The sequence below is a fragment of the Sus scrofa genome, chromosome 18 (genome assembly GCF_054392235.1).
Source record: "Sus scrofa isolate SSC_HxYL_T2T_F1_AM1 chromosome 18, Sscrofa_HxYL_maternal_Yorkshire_Landrace_v2.0, whole genome shotgun sequence".
NCBI lineage: Eukaryota > Metazoa > Chordata > Mammalia > Artiodactyla > Suidae > Sus > Sus scrofa.
In genome coordinates this window covers 27,843,537-27,861,213 of record NC_139400.1, presented here as the reverse complement: position 1 = coordinate 27,861,213, position 17,677 = coordinate 27,843,537, and the positions used below count along the sequence as shown (strand labels likewise).

At 54.6% G+C, this 17,677-nt stretch overlaps 1 protein-coding gene and 1 long non-coding RNA gene across 2 annotated transcripts in view; both read left to right on the top strand.

Moving 5' to 3' along the window:
- NRF1 (nuclear respiratory factor 1) overlaps positions 1-9,563 on the top strand; it is a 195,418-nt gene extending 185,855 nt beyond the window's left edge. The window contains exon 12 of the mRNA XM_085005484.1: positions 5,132-9,563. Within this exon, the coding sequence (XP_084861610.1) occupies positions 5,132-5,330 (199 nt within the window). The 3' untranslated portion in view covers positions 5,331-9,563. The remainder of the gene's footprint in view (positions 1-5,131) is intronic.
- On the top strand, positions 209-3,356 carry LOC146394952 (uncharacterized). The gene is made up of 2 exons (XR_014833916.1): positions 209-369; positions 2,535-3,356. It is a non-coding gene; the product is annotated as an uncharacterized LOC146394952 (long non-coding RNA).
- Positions 9,564-17,677: the final 8,114 nt, after the last annotated feature.

The following is a 17,677-nucleotide window of genomic DNA, read 5'->3' as shown; positions in this document are numbered from 1 at the left end:
GTGCGGAGGCCAGACCGAGCGCAGGGATAATGACTCAGGGAGGGCTTACCGCCCCCTGCGCCCCGCCCGCCCCCTGCGCCGCGCCATTGGCTCAGGTGCCGTGAGGCGGGGGAGGGGCGGGGGGCGGGCCGGGGATGATTCACCTTGAATGTGGCTCGGGTTGGTGCTCAGCGCCGGGCACGCCCGACCCGGACTGCGGAGACGCGGAGAGGCCCCGCCTGCTCGACCAACTCGGCCGGGTCTGGACCCAAGGGGTCTCGCCGCCCGCCCTGGGTCCCTGCCTTCTGCTTTCAGGCCAGGGTGCAGCTGGCTGAGGTCCGCCCCGACGCCCTGCCACCCCACCGCACTCTGAGCCCGGAGCTAGCAGAGGTGTGTGTAGCGTAGTGAGCTTGGAAATCCGATCCTGGGCTGGGGGAGGGGAAGTGCTCTTGGAGCTGGGACGCACTGTGGGGCCACTGGACGAATCTCCGCAGTCTTCCCCGCAGAAAGGTGCGCAAGGCTGAGGTGTCTCAGTGGACCCGCCGGGGGTGCAGGGCTGGAGTGGGTCCTGGGGGCTTCCGCCACGTCCTCACCCACTTATGCTCGCGCTGCTCTGCGGCCCCACAGGTGTCTGGCCACTGCCGCCGCGGTGAACAAAGGCGGCCTGTCCCAGAAGGGGGAGGGGGAGAGGAGCTGCCCCCAGACCCGTTCCCTTCCCCCTTCCTTCCCCCAACTGCGGGACTGACTCTCCCAGGAGGAGGCGGGGTTGGGCAAAGGTGGGTCGCGGACGCAGATTAGATCTTTTCCAGCCACCCTGCGCTCCGATACCACCCGGGGGCTAGGAGACTCCCAGGCTGTCAGAGTTAGGGTGGCCTCTTCCTCCTTCCCCAGCATCCTGAGCCCCAGCGCGTTCCCCCTCCCTGCCGCTTTGGGCGCCCTTCCCTGTCTCAGCCCCGCCTGGCTGCCCCAGACGGCAACCACAGTTCAAAACCAGATTAAAATAAAACGTTAATCCGTCCTCCTCCCTTTTAGCTCCTAGTTCTCCCGATCAACCCCCATAAGTCTGGAGGTTGCGAAGCCCCTAAAAAGGGAGGCGCTTAGCCTATCCCCTCATCAAATCTAAAGGTTTCTTGTATTAAGATTGAAGACCGTTAGTACCGTGCCCGGATCTCGGAGGAAGGGAGTAGGCTGCGGTGGGGGACGGGCGTAGGGTCCATAGTCTCCACCCCCACCCCCTGTCCTACCGAGCCGGAAGGGGCCGAGACCGCCGGTGCGGATACGAACCCTTCAAAAGGTCCAGCTCCTGGGCGGGGCCTGCTCCCTCCCCGGAGGTCTCTGCCACAGGCGCAGGCAGAACCCCACCCCCACCCCAGGCCAGAAGGCCGGGCGAGTCGCGGGGTCTCGGTGTCCCTTTCGGCACGGCCATGGATGGGGCGCTGTGCGCCAGGCCTCGGCCTGGGGAGATCAGGAGCAAGGCACAGGACGCAACAGGCCAAAAGGCGAAAGGGCTTTGGGGTCCACATTAACCCCTCCCCAGCCCGCACGCATTCCCTCACCCACCTAGGTCGCCATAAACTTCCCTACGTGGTTCCCGAGGATTGTAGGATGCTGGGTGGTAGGGGCGCCGTATGCCCCGGACCGCAACACGCGAGCGCAGGCCACACAAGCATCCATGGGCCCCGCGGCCTGCCGCGCCCCCTTTATAGCGCGCGCCCCGCCCCCCCTACCCCCGGTGCCCCGCGCGCCCCGCCCGGGCCCATTCACCTGCTGTTGAGAACCAGACACCGCACAGCGCCAAGCAAACCACCGGGCGATGCGGTCGGGCCGTCGGGGCTGGCGGGGCGGGGGCGCCGCCGAGACAGATCCAGTTTCCACCTTTTCTTAAATGCGCGGCTGAAAGTCGAGACGGCCCTGGCCTCAGGAGCCAGCGTTGCTTTCTCCTCCCGAGACTCCCCTAGCAGCCCGACGCCCCCAGCCCCATTCCGGGAGGGGCAGCGAAACAGCACCCGAAAGGGTTCATACATATTTTAGGGAGAAGGCCCGGCCGGTAACCGGAGCTGGACCCCGACGGCGAGGGGGCGGCCCCCGGGTACCTGATAGCCCGGATCCCCTTCGGCTCGGGGCGCAGGCGTGGGCGGGGGCGGAGGAGGTGGCTCCGGCCGACCTCTGGTCCTCACTTTGCTGCCCTGTCCCGTGCACCCTACGCTCGCCTGCATCCTGCCTTCCTTCCCTCAGCAGGTCCGAGGTTTGGCCCGCGGGGCATCCTTCCCCTGAAGGGACCCTTTTCTCTCCACCACCAAAATCCGACTCCGCTCTAAGCCGTGCGTCCGCGCCGCTTGTCCTCTATGCTCAAGTCAGGCTTAGGAAGGACCCTTTTAGGAGGGGCTGCCCCGCCCAGTCTAACTTGGAGAACTCGGTGCCCTTCGCTCCGACCCTGGACACTACCCTTCTTTCTCTTGGTGTCTCGACTTGCCCCTCTGGCCATCTTAGTTCTTTCCTGGCCCCTGCACCACACTCTGCGTCCCTAATCCGTAACCTCGCCCTCTCCCTCGCAGAACCCATCGTGCTGAAGATGTTGGGCGACCATCTTCGTGCATCGCCCCTCGGTCTCCTGCTCCCTTCCCACTGTACAAGGCGGAGCTGGGGAGAGGGGTCTGGGAGGCAGGCCACCCACTCCCACCTCCAGCCGGAAGCAGCTCTATCACCCGCCTTGCTCCGACCCGTCGGGTACCGGTGCTGACCCTGGCTCTGGGCCCCATGAGATGCATAACTAGCACTACCAGTGAGACCGAGCCCCGGCTTCGGGTCCTCCTGCCTCTAGTTACCAGCTGGGCGTTCTTCAGCGCTTTTACTTCCCTTCTCAGAGCCTCGGTTTCCCCGTTTGCAAAATGGTAGAGTGACTCCCAACTCTCAGAAGGATAAAGACAATGCACATGTGGGCACGTGCCTATTTCGTAACCCACAGATCTCCTCAAACTACAGACCCCGAATTATCACTGTCACGGACCCTGCACCCCGGCCTGCGGGACACTCTCTCCATCAGCATCCTGGTCTCAAGGTGCTCCTCCTTCGGATCTCACCACCACCATCCGGCCTCCCTCCAGGCCACGTGTTGGGGGCTCCGGACCTCTGGGGAAGCCGCAGCGCTGTCTTTCGATCTTGGCCCAGGTCCAGCCATCGGGGCTTTGTTCTATTACCACGGGTGTGATGCGCTTTGGTCGACGCTGGCAGGGATGTTCGAAACCCAACTAATCCCCCAACGTTTTTCCAAAAATGGTGCATTTGTGAATTTATGCGTGTTTTCTTTGAGCAGTGCACGGTCTCTGTACGTTCTCAAAGGCTGGGGAACCCAGAAGTAATAAACAAATGAAAGTCGATCCTGTCATAGGAATCTATCTAGCTTTTAAAAAGAGTGAGGAAAAAAAATAGTCGTTATACTGGAAAATATCATGGATGTTAAGTAAAAAAGGCAAAGGACACTTGGGCTTCTGTTTGTGTAAAAATACAAACGAGGGGGTGTCTAGGTGTCAGTTATTTTATGCGGGCAGAAAGTCTCCGCCTGGAAACGCAAGTCGTAACAAATAGAAGTGGCTTAGGTGTAGAACGAGGGGCCAGGAGGCCGAGGACTTCTGCTCTACTTCTTTCTGGACTGACTGAAGGGTACATGTTTACCACTTGCCTGTATTAAATTTTCAGTTGAAAAAGAAACTGTAGAAATCGGTTTAAAAAAAAAATCCTCTGATTCAGGATGCTGAAGCCTGGAGGAGTCAACTAGAGAGGGAGAGCTGAGCGGGAGAGACTGCGAGCAGGGGCGCAGAGGGCAGGGAGGGGCGGGGAGCGCTTCTCGGTTCTCGGCTTCCTCGCCGATGCAGGTCCAGAGCAAGGGCGACCGTGGGAGGGAAGCTAGCGCCACGGCCGTGCAGCATTGCATCTCCTACCTTCCCACCAGCTGATACCCTGCAGGGTTTGGCCCCGGCAGTAGCCAAAGCTTGAGCACCCAGCCTGGAGGTGCCCTTGACAGGAGTCTGCCGAGGAGTCTGGCGGGGATAGGGGACTGAGCCCTGGGTGGGGGCTCAACGCGTGGAATCGCATACAGCATCGGTTTCCTCTTCTGCGGGATGAGCTGAGAACACCCGCGGCACCTCTTTCTGAAGGATAAGAGGAAGAAGAGGAGCGCACAGCTCCTGGAGAGGAGCCCCGTGGACCAGAGCTTGGCCAGAGCTAGAAACCTAGCTTCCCACTCCCATCCAAGGCTCGGCAATGGTTTCAGGGCCTCGGAGCCCGGTAGGTTCCTCCAGAGATTGTGTCTGCCATTGGTGGGGGAGGGGTCCAGAAGCCTTCAGCAGATTATCCAAAGGTCGGTGACCCAGATACGGTTTTGGCCACCGGCCATGTTTCACTTCCTCGGTCCAAGGCAGAATTTAGCCGAATACTTTAGCCCCCAAACCAGGCAAACGATTTTATTTCTATTTGGGGATGCTTCAGTGAGAGTAAGGATTTCATTGCCTCAAATTAAAATAACCTGCATTTTTAACCACTTAACACATACATTTGTTAGGCACCTTTCCAGGCCTTTCTGAGTCTTAGTTTCTGCATCTGTAAATTGGGAGCTTCCCAAGTCAGAGAATTCTTGGGGGAATCGAATATCCAAATGTTTTTGCCAGTGCTTTGAAAGCTGCAAACTGTTTGTTCAGGGGACAGTTCTTTTTAGTCCTTCCAAATTCTATTTGCAGTCACCACCCAAATTTGAGAGCTGTTGTCCTCTTAGTTGTCCACCTTTCTTGGTTGAGAATCGCAGCTTTTGCAGTGCAAGGAACTGTCTTTTCCCAGCTCCCAGGCAGCTGTGGAGAGGGCGATGCATTCGTTCGAGTCCCTTCCTGCTTCGCTCCCAGCAGGAAGCGGTTTCCAGCGCGCACCCCCCACCCCCACGCCTTGTGCCTGCGGTGAGTGCTATTCTGGTGCGTGCGCTTCCCTCCAGACTTTTCCTGGATGAGCTGCACCCCGCCAGCCACTCCCGCTCAGGTTCCTCTCAGCCTCTGAATCTTCACAAGTGTCCCCTCGCTGGCTGTCTGTGTTGGGGCCCATTTGGTTTGCTGCGCATCCCCTCTGACTATAGAGGTTGTCTGATCTCTTGTTTTGTTTGTTTTCACAGGAGGGGCCAGAGACCCAGCTGGACCTGGAATTGGGGCCAGAGCCAGTTCTCTGGATGCCTGCTTAGGGCTTTTCCCCCTGGGCTGAGTTGGACAGATCCAGCGAGAACTCCCGGAAAAGTGATTAAGAAATACCAGGGACCCACCAGGGTTCCCTGCCCAGGAGCTCCCCCTCCCCCTGGAAACACCCATGTTCCCTAGGTGGGCTTGGGAATCTAGCGGGGTAGGGGGAGCCTGAAAGGACCTACAGAACCGCACAGATTTTCCTGGGGACAAACCTGACCAGTAGGTTCAAAGCAGGTGCTGGGATGCCTGAAAGAGGGTTAGCATCTCAGGGCCCCTGACTGCAAGGGCCCAGGCTGTCAGCCCAGATCCCCTCCTGCCTGAGATGATGTGGGGGGGTGGGGGTGGAGAGTGGGCTGGTCAGTAATTCCTAAATCTCTTCGATTCTCCTAGTGTCTGCTTTTCACAAAGCTCTACCTAGAACCAGAGTCCAGCACTGGTTCCTGCCCTGTGGGCACCAGTTCAGACCAGCCCTCTTGAGACTGAGCACAGCCGAGGGAGGGGCTGGTCTGGGTGGTGGGATGCAGTTTATACAGCGACTGGGAGCCCTGCCCTGAAAGCTGTGGGGTCCTACTCTGTCAAGGATGTGGAGCTGCTATGAGCACCCTCATAGAGCTGGAGCAGGGCTGGGCCCAGCCTCCTTAGGTGGGTTGGACTGGGGGGATTACCTGCCCCTGCCTTTAGCAGGTAACATAAAATGCAAGCTCCAAGAAGGCAACAACCACGTCTGTCTTGTTCACTGCCGTATCCCCGTACCCAACTCTTGGAAGGCGCTCCATAAACATATGTTTGAGTGAATAAATGAGCAATGGTACGGAGGGCAGCCACAACCAGGGTCCCACAGGAATCCCCACAGGAATCCCCCTGCAACACAGTGAGACCCATCTTGCAGAGGAACTCAGCAGCTGAACGGGGCCAGATCCTGACCCAGTCTCTCTCTCCATCACAGCTACCTGCTCCATATCCTCCCTTCTGCAAGCAATGACCAAGGTCATCTCAAGGGAGGCGGAAACTCCTCAGTGTGACTTCTGGGGCCCTTTTTCTGTTCCCATTTTCCCATCTCGTGGGCTTTAGACAAGTCAGTTCCTCCTCTAGGCTTCAGTTTCCTCATCTGTAAAGAAAACCCTAGAACTACGTCTGCTTTTCCAAGGCTGATCTAAATTTGCTATTCCTTTTTGTTTATTTTGTTTTGTCTTTTTAGGGCCAAACCTGTGGCATGGAGAAGTTCCCAGGCTAGGGGTCGAACCAGAGCTGCAGCTGCTGACTTAACACTATCGCTCACGGCCAACGCATTTAACCAAAGAGTGAGGCCAGGGATCAAACCTGCATCCTCATGGTTACTAGTTGGATTTTTTTTTTTTTTTTTGGTCTTTTTGCCTTTTCTAGGGCCACTCCCGCAGCATATGGAGGTTCCCAGGCTAGGGGTCCAATCGGAGCTGTAGCCACCGGCCTACGCCAGAGCCACAGCAATGCGGGATCCAAGCCGCGTCTGCAACCTACACCACAGCTCATGGCAATGCTGGATCCTTAACCCACTGAGCAGGGCCAGGGATCAAACCGGCAACCTCATGGTTCCTAGTTGGATTCGTTACCACTGAGCCACAACAGGAACTCCCGCTAGTTGGATTCTTAACCCACTGAGCCACCATGGGAATGCCTAAAAATTCTATCCTTTTCTCCTTCATCCCTTCATTTTTCTTGTTCAAGACACATGAAGGCAATGTGCTATAACCACAGAAATGGAGGCAGATGAGCTGGGCTGGACTTGGATCAGAAGAGCCCTACTGTGCTAGATATGAAGCTCCCAGTGTGTCTTGTATAGTAAGGGGCAGCAGGAGTCCCAGGCTTCTTCCAAACATCACGTAAACTAACATACGTTACCCCACGATGACTTAGGAGCTGAATCTTCAAGTCCTGGAATTCTTGGTCATAAAACAGATTGGCATTCAAGGAGCTCACATTCTCTTTGAGACAAGAAGATGAATGCTGGGTAATGCTCCAACTTCCACTTCAGAGAAACCAAAATTGGCCTAAAACTCCCCTTCCAGCAGGGACTGGGCGGGATGCGGTGGTTCCAGATCCAAGAGCCTCAGCAAACGCATCCCAACAGTGTTCCTCTTTCTGCCTTACTGACCTGTAGCGCCCCTCTGGGTATGGGCACGAAGCCCCATAGGGGGAGACAGGAGGAGTACACGAGCCAGAGCTGGAGATCTGGGAGCCCCCTCCCACAACACCCCCCGGGAGCGCTGGGAATCTGCCTTCACTTCAGATCTACCCTGGGCCCCAAGCCTTGGGCCCCCTTCCAGCCTCTGTTTTGAAACTGGGAAGCTGCACCCCGCCCCCCTAGTGTCCATTTCATTGGGTCCCCATCACATGCCCAAGCCTCAGCCTTAGGCCACTTGCTAGCTGATGGGGTCTCTTTAAAGAATTGATTTCTACAAGTCCCTGAAGTGTTTCCACGGCAGTAAATCTCTTGCCACCCAGGCTCTCTGCCCATGAATGATTTAGCACCTCGGAGGGGTTAGAGCAGTCTTCCTGTGCGCTCGCTCGGAGGCTTGTAGCTGTGACATCACCATCCCCGCTGGTGATGGATGGTCTTTTCTGCGCTAATGGGGAAGAGAGTGCACAGGGCCGTCTGGGAGGGGGTTGGACCATGGAAGTAAGTACCCATCTGGCTCCACAGATTTCTGGTTTGGGGGTCTTACTGATGGGCCAGCCAGCTAATTGCCCTCCAAGGTACCTAGAGAAAGGGCTTGAGTCCATAGCTACGTCCCCAGCCCAGAGGGACCCAGGCTCGTTTCAGAATGGAGTGTGTCTTCCAATTCCGAAAGTGTTCCAGAGAAAGGGATAATGTGTACCCAGTGCCCTCCTCCCCAGCTCTGGTTTTACAGCACACACATGCACCCACTCTCACACACACATGCACCTACTAAGTGAGCACACGCGTGTCCAGTTTCTCAAGAGCTCTCTCGGGAAGTTCATCACTATGTCCCACCTAACTCTTTCATGCTACCACCAAAGGCCATTTTTCTCTAAATCCATCTGGACCAACAGGGAACAGCTGGTCATTATCTGCCATATGCTAACCCTCCAAGCACACATGGTGACTAATGACACGGTCCTGGTCCCGCCCTGCCCTCACCCCCCTCCCAGCATCTCTCTTCTAAGCTTTAATGACCCCACTTCTCTCAGTTCCACCAGGCTTAGGGGGTGGGGGTAGGGGGACAAGTGTTTCCGGCCAGCTCTGCAGGTTAGTGGCTTCCTCAGGTGGAAGGCAAAAGGTGGGCTGAATGGCCACTGAATGGAAGCGTGGCCTCCGCCCAGTCCTGCCATCCCCGACTCCAGCAGGCCTACCTTGGAGGAGGTGAAACTTGCAGTATATCTGCTACATCGCTTCCCCACTGGCCTATCCAACAGACAGTCAGCAGGTGAGGCATTTGCCCTAAGACTGGTCCTGGGGCGGGCAGCCCTGAACCCACCAGTATGTCAGCAGAAGGAAGGACCTAAAGCAATGGGACATAGAATGGATACGTTGGGGGTTTGGGGTTTTTTGGACAATTTTGTTGAGGTACGATTTTCATACAACAAAATCCATTTTTTAAACCTTTTTTTTTTTCTCTTTTTAGGGCTGCACCTGCAGCATATGGAAGCTCCCAGACTAGGCTTCGAATCGGAGCTTCAGCTGCCTGTGTCACAGCCAGAGTGACCTACACCACAGCTCACGATAACATTAACCCACTGAGTGGGGCCAGGGATTGAACCTGCATCCTCATGGGTACTCATTGAGTTCATTACCACTGAGCCATAATAGGAACTCCATTTTAAATCATTTTTAAGTATACAATTTAGATGAGCTCTGACAAGTACACGCACCCATCGAACCATCACCACAATCAGGATACAGAGTATTTCTCTCATGCCTAAAATTTCCCACATGCTCCTTCCAACCTTCCTCCCCTGCCTCCTCATCCCTGACCCCGTCTCTAGCCCCTAGCACTACTTGGTATCACTGAAGTTTTACCTTTCCTAGAATTTTATAATGCAATTGTATGGTATGTAATCTTTCCAATCAGTTGCTTTCATTTAGCATAATGCCTTTGAGATTCATCTACCTTGTCATGTGTATTCATAGTTCACTCCTTTCTGGGAGTTCCCACTGTGGTGCAATGGGTTAAGAATCTGACTGCAGCAGCTTGGGTTGCTGCAAAGGTGTGGGCTGGGTCCCTGGCCCAGTGCAGTGGGTTAGAGGGTCCTGAATGGCTGCAGTGTTCGGCTCAGATTCAATCCCTGGCCTGAGAACTTCCATATCCTGCCATGGTGTGGCCATGACATTTTTAAAATTTTAAAATTAAAAAAAAATAGTTCACCCTTTTTACTGCTGAGTCAGATTCCATTGTTTGGATAATTCACAGTTTATTCACCCATTTACCAGCAGGTCAACATCTGAGTTATTTCTAATTGGCGGCTATCATGAATCCTATGTTACGATGTTAAACATTCAGGCTCTTTGTGGGCATGTTTCCATCAGAGGTTGTACTGGTGAATGTCTGACAACCAGCGCTCTGGGGTCAGGGGACACCCTGAGCTGTAGCCTTCGCTTGCTTCTGAGGTACCAGTACTGTACTCCCATCGTGGCAACTTAAAGTTATCATTGTGCTAACACCCATTTTCATTTCTCTTGACTAATGAGAGGTGTGAGAGTTCAAGTTGCTCCACATTTTTGCCAACACAAATCAGTCAGTCAGGTTTTGTTTTGTTTTGTTTTAGGGCTGCAATGCAGCATATGGAGGTTCCCAGGCTAGAGGTCGAATCGGAGATGTAGCCATCGACCTACGCCAGAGCCACAGCAATGCGGGACCCAAGCTGCGTCTGCCACCTACACCACAGCTCACAGCAACACCAGATCCTTAACCCACTGAGTGCAACCAGGGATCGAACCTGCAACCTCAGGGTTACTAGCTGGATTCATTTTCCACTGCGCCCCAACAGGAACTCCATCAGTCCTTTTAATTTTAGCATTCTAGAGGGTGTGAGGCTACATCTTGTGGTTTCACTTTGCATTTATTTGATACCTAATGATGCCAAGCATCTTTGCGGGTGCGAGTGGGCCTAGATGGGTAAGTTCTGAGGGTGCTGGGGACGAGAGCTTGGATCTGTGTTCTGAGGAAATGTTCTGAGGGAAGCGCCACAGTGAGGGCACCAGCACCCTGGAGCCATGAAGGCAGCCTGGGGCGCCTGGGCCAGGGACAGGCCAAGGGAGCAAGCAGCCTTGACTGAGAGCTGGTAGAGCAACGCTTACAAAATTCTGCCCCTCAGCTCTCGGGGGCGTGGGAAGATCTGAGGTTTGATAAGCACGGGTATTTTCCACCTTCGCTCTGAGGGCACTCGGCACCTGAGGGCTCAGACCTGGGTTTTCTGACTCCCAGCCCTTACAATGCCACCTGGCTCTTGACAAAGAGCTTTCACACGCTTCATCTCATTGGAGTCTCAGGACAGCCCCGTTCCACCGATGAGGAAACGGAGGCTCCAGGGGACTGAGTGACTTGTTCGAGTCCCACAGCTAGTGAGTGGCAGGGCTCAGACTTGAACCCTAGATTTTTGGCTGTTGAGATCCAAGGAGTCCACAATGCCCTGCTTGAGTCTACTGGGGGCACGGTAGGAGCTTACCCAGGCCACCTGCCCTAGGCCCCAGATGGTTCTAGCTGAGCCACATTTATAGAACTGTTCTCTTAACACGGCGGCTTTGACCTTGCCTCGAAGACACCTGGATACCTTGCTTCAGGTTGCCCTCCACCTAGAGGTTAGAACACCATGAGGGAGTCCCCTAGTGGCACAGCGGGTTAAGGATCTGCTATTGTCACTGCTATGGAGCAGGTTCAGTTCCTGGCCCTGCCAAAGTCGCAGCCAAAAAAGAACAAAGCCAAAAAGCACAAAATTCCTTCCAAAGACTCTTGTCGCATTTGCTGTACTTTCTGTTTTCCTCAGGAAAATGCAGATGCAAGATGCCTCCTTACCACGCAGCCTGTGTGTCTCTGTGTGTGCTTTCTACCTGCAAGCTCAGACCCTCAATTCTGATTGTCTGAGAGCTAAGGTGTTAACAGTACTTGCCTAGCACATAGTAGGTACTTGTTAAATGTCTGTTAAGTAAATAAATGCCATTTGCTAATGACCACGGTTTCTTCTTTTCTGGTAATTTATTTAAAAACTCAGGAGGAAGCAGGAGTTCCCATCGTGGCCCAGCAGAAACAAATCCGACTAGGAACCATGAGGCTGCGGGTTCGATCCCTGGCCTCACTCAGTGGGTTAAGGATCTGGTATTGCCTCGAACTGTGATGTAGGTCACAGACGCAGCTTGGATCCCATGTTGCTGTGGCTGTGGTGTAGGCTGGCAGCTACAGCTCTGATTGGACCCCTAGCCTGGGAACCTCCATATGCTGTGGGTGTGGCCCTAAAAGGACAAAAGACAAAAAAAAAAAAAAAAAAAAAAAAAAAAAAAACCCAGGAGGAGGGAAATTACTTTTATCAGGTGGATGCTGGACACTCCTCCCCACAGCTGTGTGACTTTTACCGTTATTATGTCCACTTTCTAGATGAGAAAACTGTGGCTTAAGAGGTTCAATAATTTGGTCACTCAGCCAAGATGGGGTGGGGCCAGGACACGAACCACATCTGTCTCCTTTGTCCCTGGATGTGAGGAGAGGGAGTAGAGACCCCGGGAGGAGCCCTCTGGCTTCCAGAGGGCAGGGAAGCAGCCCCACACCCTGAGCTGTGAGGCCTTGGCCGCATCTGGCCAACGCTGCCAGTGAAGGTAGATGCTGGTCACAAAACTGCCAACTGCCAACTTCCTTCTAGAGCTGTGTTTCCAAATCCAGCATCAGTCATAACCAAGAAGAAGGTCACTCTGCTCCAGGAGACTTTCTACCCATTTGAAATCAAACAGGCCAGCCCAGCCATTCCAGCCCATGCAGGCCTCAGGCCACACACAGCAGCCATGTAGAGGCTGTGGCTTTGACTGGCCGGGGCCGCCAGAGGCCTGGACATCAGCATCGTGGGAGGGGAGACAGCGGTCTTTGTGGGGATGAGGATGCTGCTCCATTAATGTCCAGCTTCCTGAAAACCACCAAGACACATGACATTTACCCACTGGTTTAGCTGAGGCCTGCTTCCAAAAGGAGCATGAAAGGAGTTCCCATCGTGGCTCAGGGGTTAACGAACTAGGAACTAGGAACCATGAGGTTGCGGATTCCATTCCTGGCCTCGCTCAGTGGGTTAAGGATCTGGCATTGCCGGGAGCTGTGGTGTAGGTCGCAGACAAGGCTCGGATCCCACGTTGCTGTGGCTCTGGCGTAGGCCAGCAGCTAGAGCTCCGATTGGACCCCGAGCCTGGGAACTTCCATATGCCGAAGGAGCAGCCCTAGAAAAAAGGCAAAAAGACTAAATAAATAAATAAATAAATAAATAAGGAGCATGAAAGGCCATCATGCTCGGAATGAGGGGGACAGAAACACCCCGAACCACCAGTTAGTGTAGCAGTGGTGACTGACAGCTTACCCACGTGCCAAGCTCAAGGGTCCCCGTGAATTCTTCCTACTTGCACTGAGGGTTGGACTAAGGTAGGCCTTGCAACGGGGTGGTAGCTTCCCCTGGGGCAGCTCACATTCTGCCTCTACCTGGATGTCCAGGGGACAGGAGCCGACCAGGTCTTGGCCAGAGGCCAGACCTGACCTTGGGCCCCGGAGCACCTCCATGTGCTCTGCAGGAACCCTGGCCCTCTGGTCTGAGCCCACCATCTGGCCATGATGGCTCCCTTTTTTCAGAGCTGCACCCGTGGCATATGGAAGTTCCAGGCTAAGGGTCAAATTTGAGCTACAGCAACGCCAGATCTGAGCTGGATCCTTATCCCACTGAACAGGGCCAGGGATCAAACTCACATCTTCATGGATACTAGTTGGGCTCATTACTGCTGAGCCACAATGAGAATCCCCGTTATGGCCCTTTTTGGGAGACCAGCTCCCAGCCTGGAAGAAAGCAGGCACGCATGGGGGCCTGCCTGGCAGAGGCTTCCAGCCCCGCTGGGGCTTCCTGGGAGCCCTCTGCAAGAAAGAGCCCCGACAGCGATACCTCAGGGTGCCAAGGGAGCCTATCACCTTTCTCTCTTTCCTTCACGGCCCATTCCATGGGGGCTTGAGGGGAGGGGCAGGGAGGCTGGTGAAAGGCCACCTGAGGCTGCTTTTCAACGAAACTATCCATGTTCAGGATAGAATTACTTGTATCAAGTACACAAGACTTTTAATCCACATTGTAATCAAACAGGGCACCATTCTGGGTCACTACAAGCCTGAGATGACAGGGTGACAGATGACCCACTACACTGGCGGGGAAACTGAGGTGCAGGGGAGGATCTGAAGTAATGCATTCAGGCCCAGTAGGCAGTGAGGAATTCAAAGCCCTGAGCTCTAAGGCCAGTTCACACCTTTGCAGAGGGCTGGGTGGGGGCTCAGCTTGTCAGAGAGGGGAAGGTGGCAGGTGGGTGTGGGGGGCTGCTGGAGTCACTACTGTTATCCTTCTCAACTTTAGAGGGTCCTTCTAGCATGAATTGGAATCTACCAAGACCCTGGGGGAATTCGTAGGCCAAGTACACAAAAATATTTCATCATCCAATCATGCCCATGAACTTGAGTTTCTGTCTGCAAAAGCTAGGTAACTTCTCTGGGTCCCTACCCAGACTGGCTAAAGAATTACCAACAAGTTGCCCTGGGGTTCTGCATTTTGCCACCAGCCAAGACCTTTCTGGAAGACACTGGGCTAGTTTGTTGGTTTATTTCTTTTTGCCACACTCATGGCATGTGGAAGTTCCTGGGCCAAGGATCAAACTCAAGCCACAGATGCATCCTGAGCCACAGCTGCAGTAATGCCAGGTCCTTAACTTGCTGCACCACACAGGAACCTCCTGGGCTAGTTTCTTATATATGCCTGTGTCTGCATCTGTAAAAACGAGGCCTATGCTAGTGGCTCCATCTGCATCGGGGGTGGCTGTGCACCTCAGATGAGACAAAGGAGGAGAAAGAATTTTGTTTTGCTAAACAGAAAATGCTAGATCCCCATGAGAGGCAGTAATAGGTCAGGGCCACGGCGGTGCGGTGGCCCTGCACACCTCAGTGGAGAGCCCTGCCCTGGGGGCCAAAGGGCCTGGGCTCTGCCCTCAGAACCACCTTTCTGGGCCTTCGGACGCTTATCCACGAAGCAGAGTTGGAACTCCCTACCTGCCAACGTGTCCTATGCTTTTCCGAGATTGCCTGGCATCGGCTGGGCTGTTCCCCTGGTCTCACTCCCACCCCAGGCCAGGCCCCTGGATACTCTTAGCGGAGGTTGTGCAGCCTCCAGGCATGCCTACCACACCATCTGTCGCCACTCACCCCTCATAGAGCCCACCCCAGCCCACCTGAGCTCCTGGCTGGGGTTCCTGTGGGCACAGGATGGTACATCACTGTTCAGGGTAGAGTGGCTTTTAAGATGAGCTGCCATTTGAGAGAAGGGCTCTGGTTTTTGGTTTTTGTCTTTTGAGGGCCACACCCATGGCATATGGAGGTTCCCAGGCTAGGGGTCCAATCGGAGCTACGGCTGCCGATCTATGCCACAGCCACATGGAATCCTAGCCACATCTATGACCCACACCACAGCTCACAGCAATGCCAGATCCCTAACCCACTAAGCAAGGCCAGGAATCGAACCTGCGTCCTCATGGATACTAGTCGGGTTCATTAACCACTGAGCCACGACAGGAACTCCCAGAAGGGCTCCCCCCATGAGCTAGCTACATTGCTGTGGCTGTGACATAGGCAGCTATAGCTCCAATTCGACCCCTAGCCTGGGAACCTCCACATGCCGTGGGTGAAGCCCCAAAAAGAAAAAGAAAAAAAAAAAGGTACTTTCACCTCTGTGAGCCTCAGTTTCCTCACCAGCAAAATGGGGCAAAAAACATATCTACATCATGGGGACTTTAGACTTAACTTCAATAATCTGTGTAGAGCTTTGCCCACAGGGCACAGAAATGGGAGCTGGTTGTATGTCTCTCTCATTTGTCTCAGCAGGGCCAGGGCCCCTCCAGTGTCTTACTCTAGGCTAACTAACCAAAGGCAGAGGGGACCATCCACCCCTCTCAGAAGGTCCCCCAGACACACTTTAACTCCTGGATGTACTGAGTGTTGGAACAGAGAACCTTCCCCCCAGCCACCTCCTGGGCTTGCTGTACGGCCAGAGGCAGCGTCTCCCTCTTCCGGCCTGAGCCCTGAGCCCAGGAAATGCAGCTTAGCCTTAAAAAGGGGTGCCCGGGGCTGGAGAGCCCCCTCATCAGAAAGGTCAGGATACCTGAGTGACAAAGCCAAGGAAAAACGGGGAGTGAAGGCAGGCTTGGAGGGGCTCTGGCCGTGTCTGTGCCATCCGTACAATCTACTTGGGTGCTTTAGATTTTTGCATTTCCTTTTTCTCCAATTTTCTTTTAAAACTAATATTTGATGCCCCTCCCTCATAGAAGTAACCCCTGGACTGCAGACAGAGAAGACCACGCAGACAAACCCCCCCAAAACTGCCAACTACCACTGATGGACCACTACCTGCTGTCGGCTTGCCTGGTCTTTTTGACATGCATTTTATTTTAATTTTTAAAAATTAGACATCTTGGATATTCTGTTTTGTATTTTGTCTCACCAACCAACCTTTCCCTCTTGGTAAAATTACATTCTATGACAATTAAGTGCTGCAATTATTTCATCCTATGGTTATTCTTTAGTTTATCAAGCTCATCTCAAAGGACATTTGAGCAGCTTCCAATTTCCGATATTACACAAATTTGTATTTCTTTTTGAAAGATATATTTTGATAAGTGGTATCTATAGGTCAAAGTGTGTGCAAATGTAAAACACTGGTTCCGATCAGAGAAGCCACACACAGGCACACGCGCACACCCTGTCCTAAATGGGCCATGCGCAGAGTCGGCCGCGGCGGGTGGGGAGGTGGGGGCGGAGCCAAGAGCGGCTCCCGGGAGGGGCGGGGCCTGCCCGCTAGTCCCCCCCTCCCTCGTGGGCGGTACCCGCCTCGCCCCGCGAGACGAGACGCAGGCGTTCTGGGAGCACACAAACGTGTGGATAATTCAGTACTGATGCCTAAGGACCTGGGGCCGGCCGGCTCCTCTTTGCTTTCCAGGACGGGGACTTAGGGCGTTTGTTCCGCTTCTTCGGAGACCAGACTAGCGAGAGCCCGGGAGGGGCCAGTGCAAAGGCGGGGTCACTTGTTGCGCTGGGGATGGGTGGTCCCTGGGGGCTGGGGTGAAGAGCACTGGATCGCTGTCCAGACAGATACCAAGCCCAGAGGCTGTCAAACAGCCTCTCAAGGCAGACACGAAGGGGAAGCTGATCAGCCTTTAGGCTTCTCACTCCCCCATCAGTTTGCTCCTTTTTTTGGTCTTTTTTAGAGCCACACCCGCACATATGGAGGTTCTAGGGGTGGAACTGGAGTGCAGCCGCCAGCCTGCGCCACAGCCACAGCCACGCCAGATCCCAGCCACATCTGCAACCTACACCATAGCTCATGGCAGCTCCCCATCCTTTACCCACTGAGCGAGGCCAGGGATCCAACCTGCGTCCTCATGGATGCTAGTCAGATTCGTTTTCACTGAGCCCTGACGGGAACCCCACAGCTCCATGTTTATCCACTGTTCTTAAGATTCCCAAGAAAGACGTCCTTTAAGGAAAACTTTCCAGGCTCTAATGCTAAAACATATTTGGGAAAATGACTGCTAGTTTAATTTAGTCCCCCATTTTACAGATGAGAACACTGAGACTAAGTGACAGGAATGATGTGGCCAAGGTAACAGCAGTTAGTAACACTCAGGGATGGAACTAGACACCCGCCCTCAGTCACCCTTCAGGTGTTTGGAAACCTCCATCTGAGGGAAGTGGTCCGTACTGCAGCCCCTTGGTACCCCCCACCTTCCCTCTGCCATCCCAGGGCTTCCAGCCCCTCCTGAGGGTTTTAAGGAGGACACTGCCTGCTCCAGTGCTCTGAGGGCCTGCTCTGACTGACTCCCCTTGGAGCTTTGCCCCCACCAACTCTTCTGCTTCAGTGCTTCTGACCCACCCAGAGCCCACCTCTTCTTCAGGACCCACCTTAAAAGCTGCTCCCTCCAGGAAGCCCTCCCTGACTCCTAGCCCGAAGTGCTTTCTCCTTCCTGCAGCACCTGGACAGGACCTGCTCTCCAGAGGCTGGGGGAGGCCCCTCCTTCCTGGGATCTGGGCCCAGGGCCTAAGCCCTGGTTTGGTGGAAGCCCTGCTTTTCTGATCAGAAGGCCTTGGGAAATCAAGCTGTGGTGGGGTCTGGAGGCTGAGGACTTTCCGTGTGACTCCATCTGTCCTGGGGGCCTTGATGGAAAGAGAGCACTGCCGAGGCGCAGGGTGGAGAGTGGCCTGGGGCGGAGAGAGCAGGAGGAG